At 64.5% G+C, this 259-nt stretch overlaps 1 protein-coding gene across 1 annotated transcript in view; it reads left to right on the forward strand.

The window, feature by feature from the left end:
* The first annotated feature begins 101 nt into the window (after positions 1-101).
* Positions 102-259, forward strand: part of HHAT (hedgehog acyltransferase) — an 11,071-nt gene continuing 10,913 nt past the window's right edge. Inside the window, exon 1 of the mRNA XM_009698550.1 lies at positions 102-195. Coding sequence (XP_009696852.1) covers positions 102-195 — 94 coding nt within the window. The remainder of the gene's footprint in view (positions 196-259) is intronic.

Below are 259 nucleotides of genomic sequence, written 5' to 3' on the forward strand. Positions count from 1 at the left end.
GGTCGGTGCCCGTCCGTCCCCCGCGGGCAAACCTCTCCCGTCCTCTCTTTCCCCACAGGGAGACAGCCGGTGGGGTCTGCGGAGGAGCAGCTCCCAGGCCGATGCTGCTGCCGGCCTGGGAAATGGGTCTCTACGGGGTTCTCGCCGTGGGCTCTCACCTCTATGCTTTCTACGAAGTGCACCAAGTGTCTCAGAGTAAGTCTGTGATGCCGATGTGCTTGCTCCTGCAGTGCTTCCTGCCCGTGGCTGGTGCGGCTCG

This window comes from Cariama cristata, unplaced genomic scaffold, assembly GCF_000690535.1.
Source record: "Cariama cristata isolate BGI_N322 unplaced genomic scaffold, ASM69053v1 scaffold7504, whole genome shotgun sequence".
NCBI classification, from domain to species: Eukaryota; Metazoa; Chordata; class Aves; order Cariamiformes; family Cariamidae; genus Cariama; species Cariama cristata.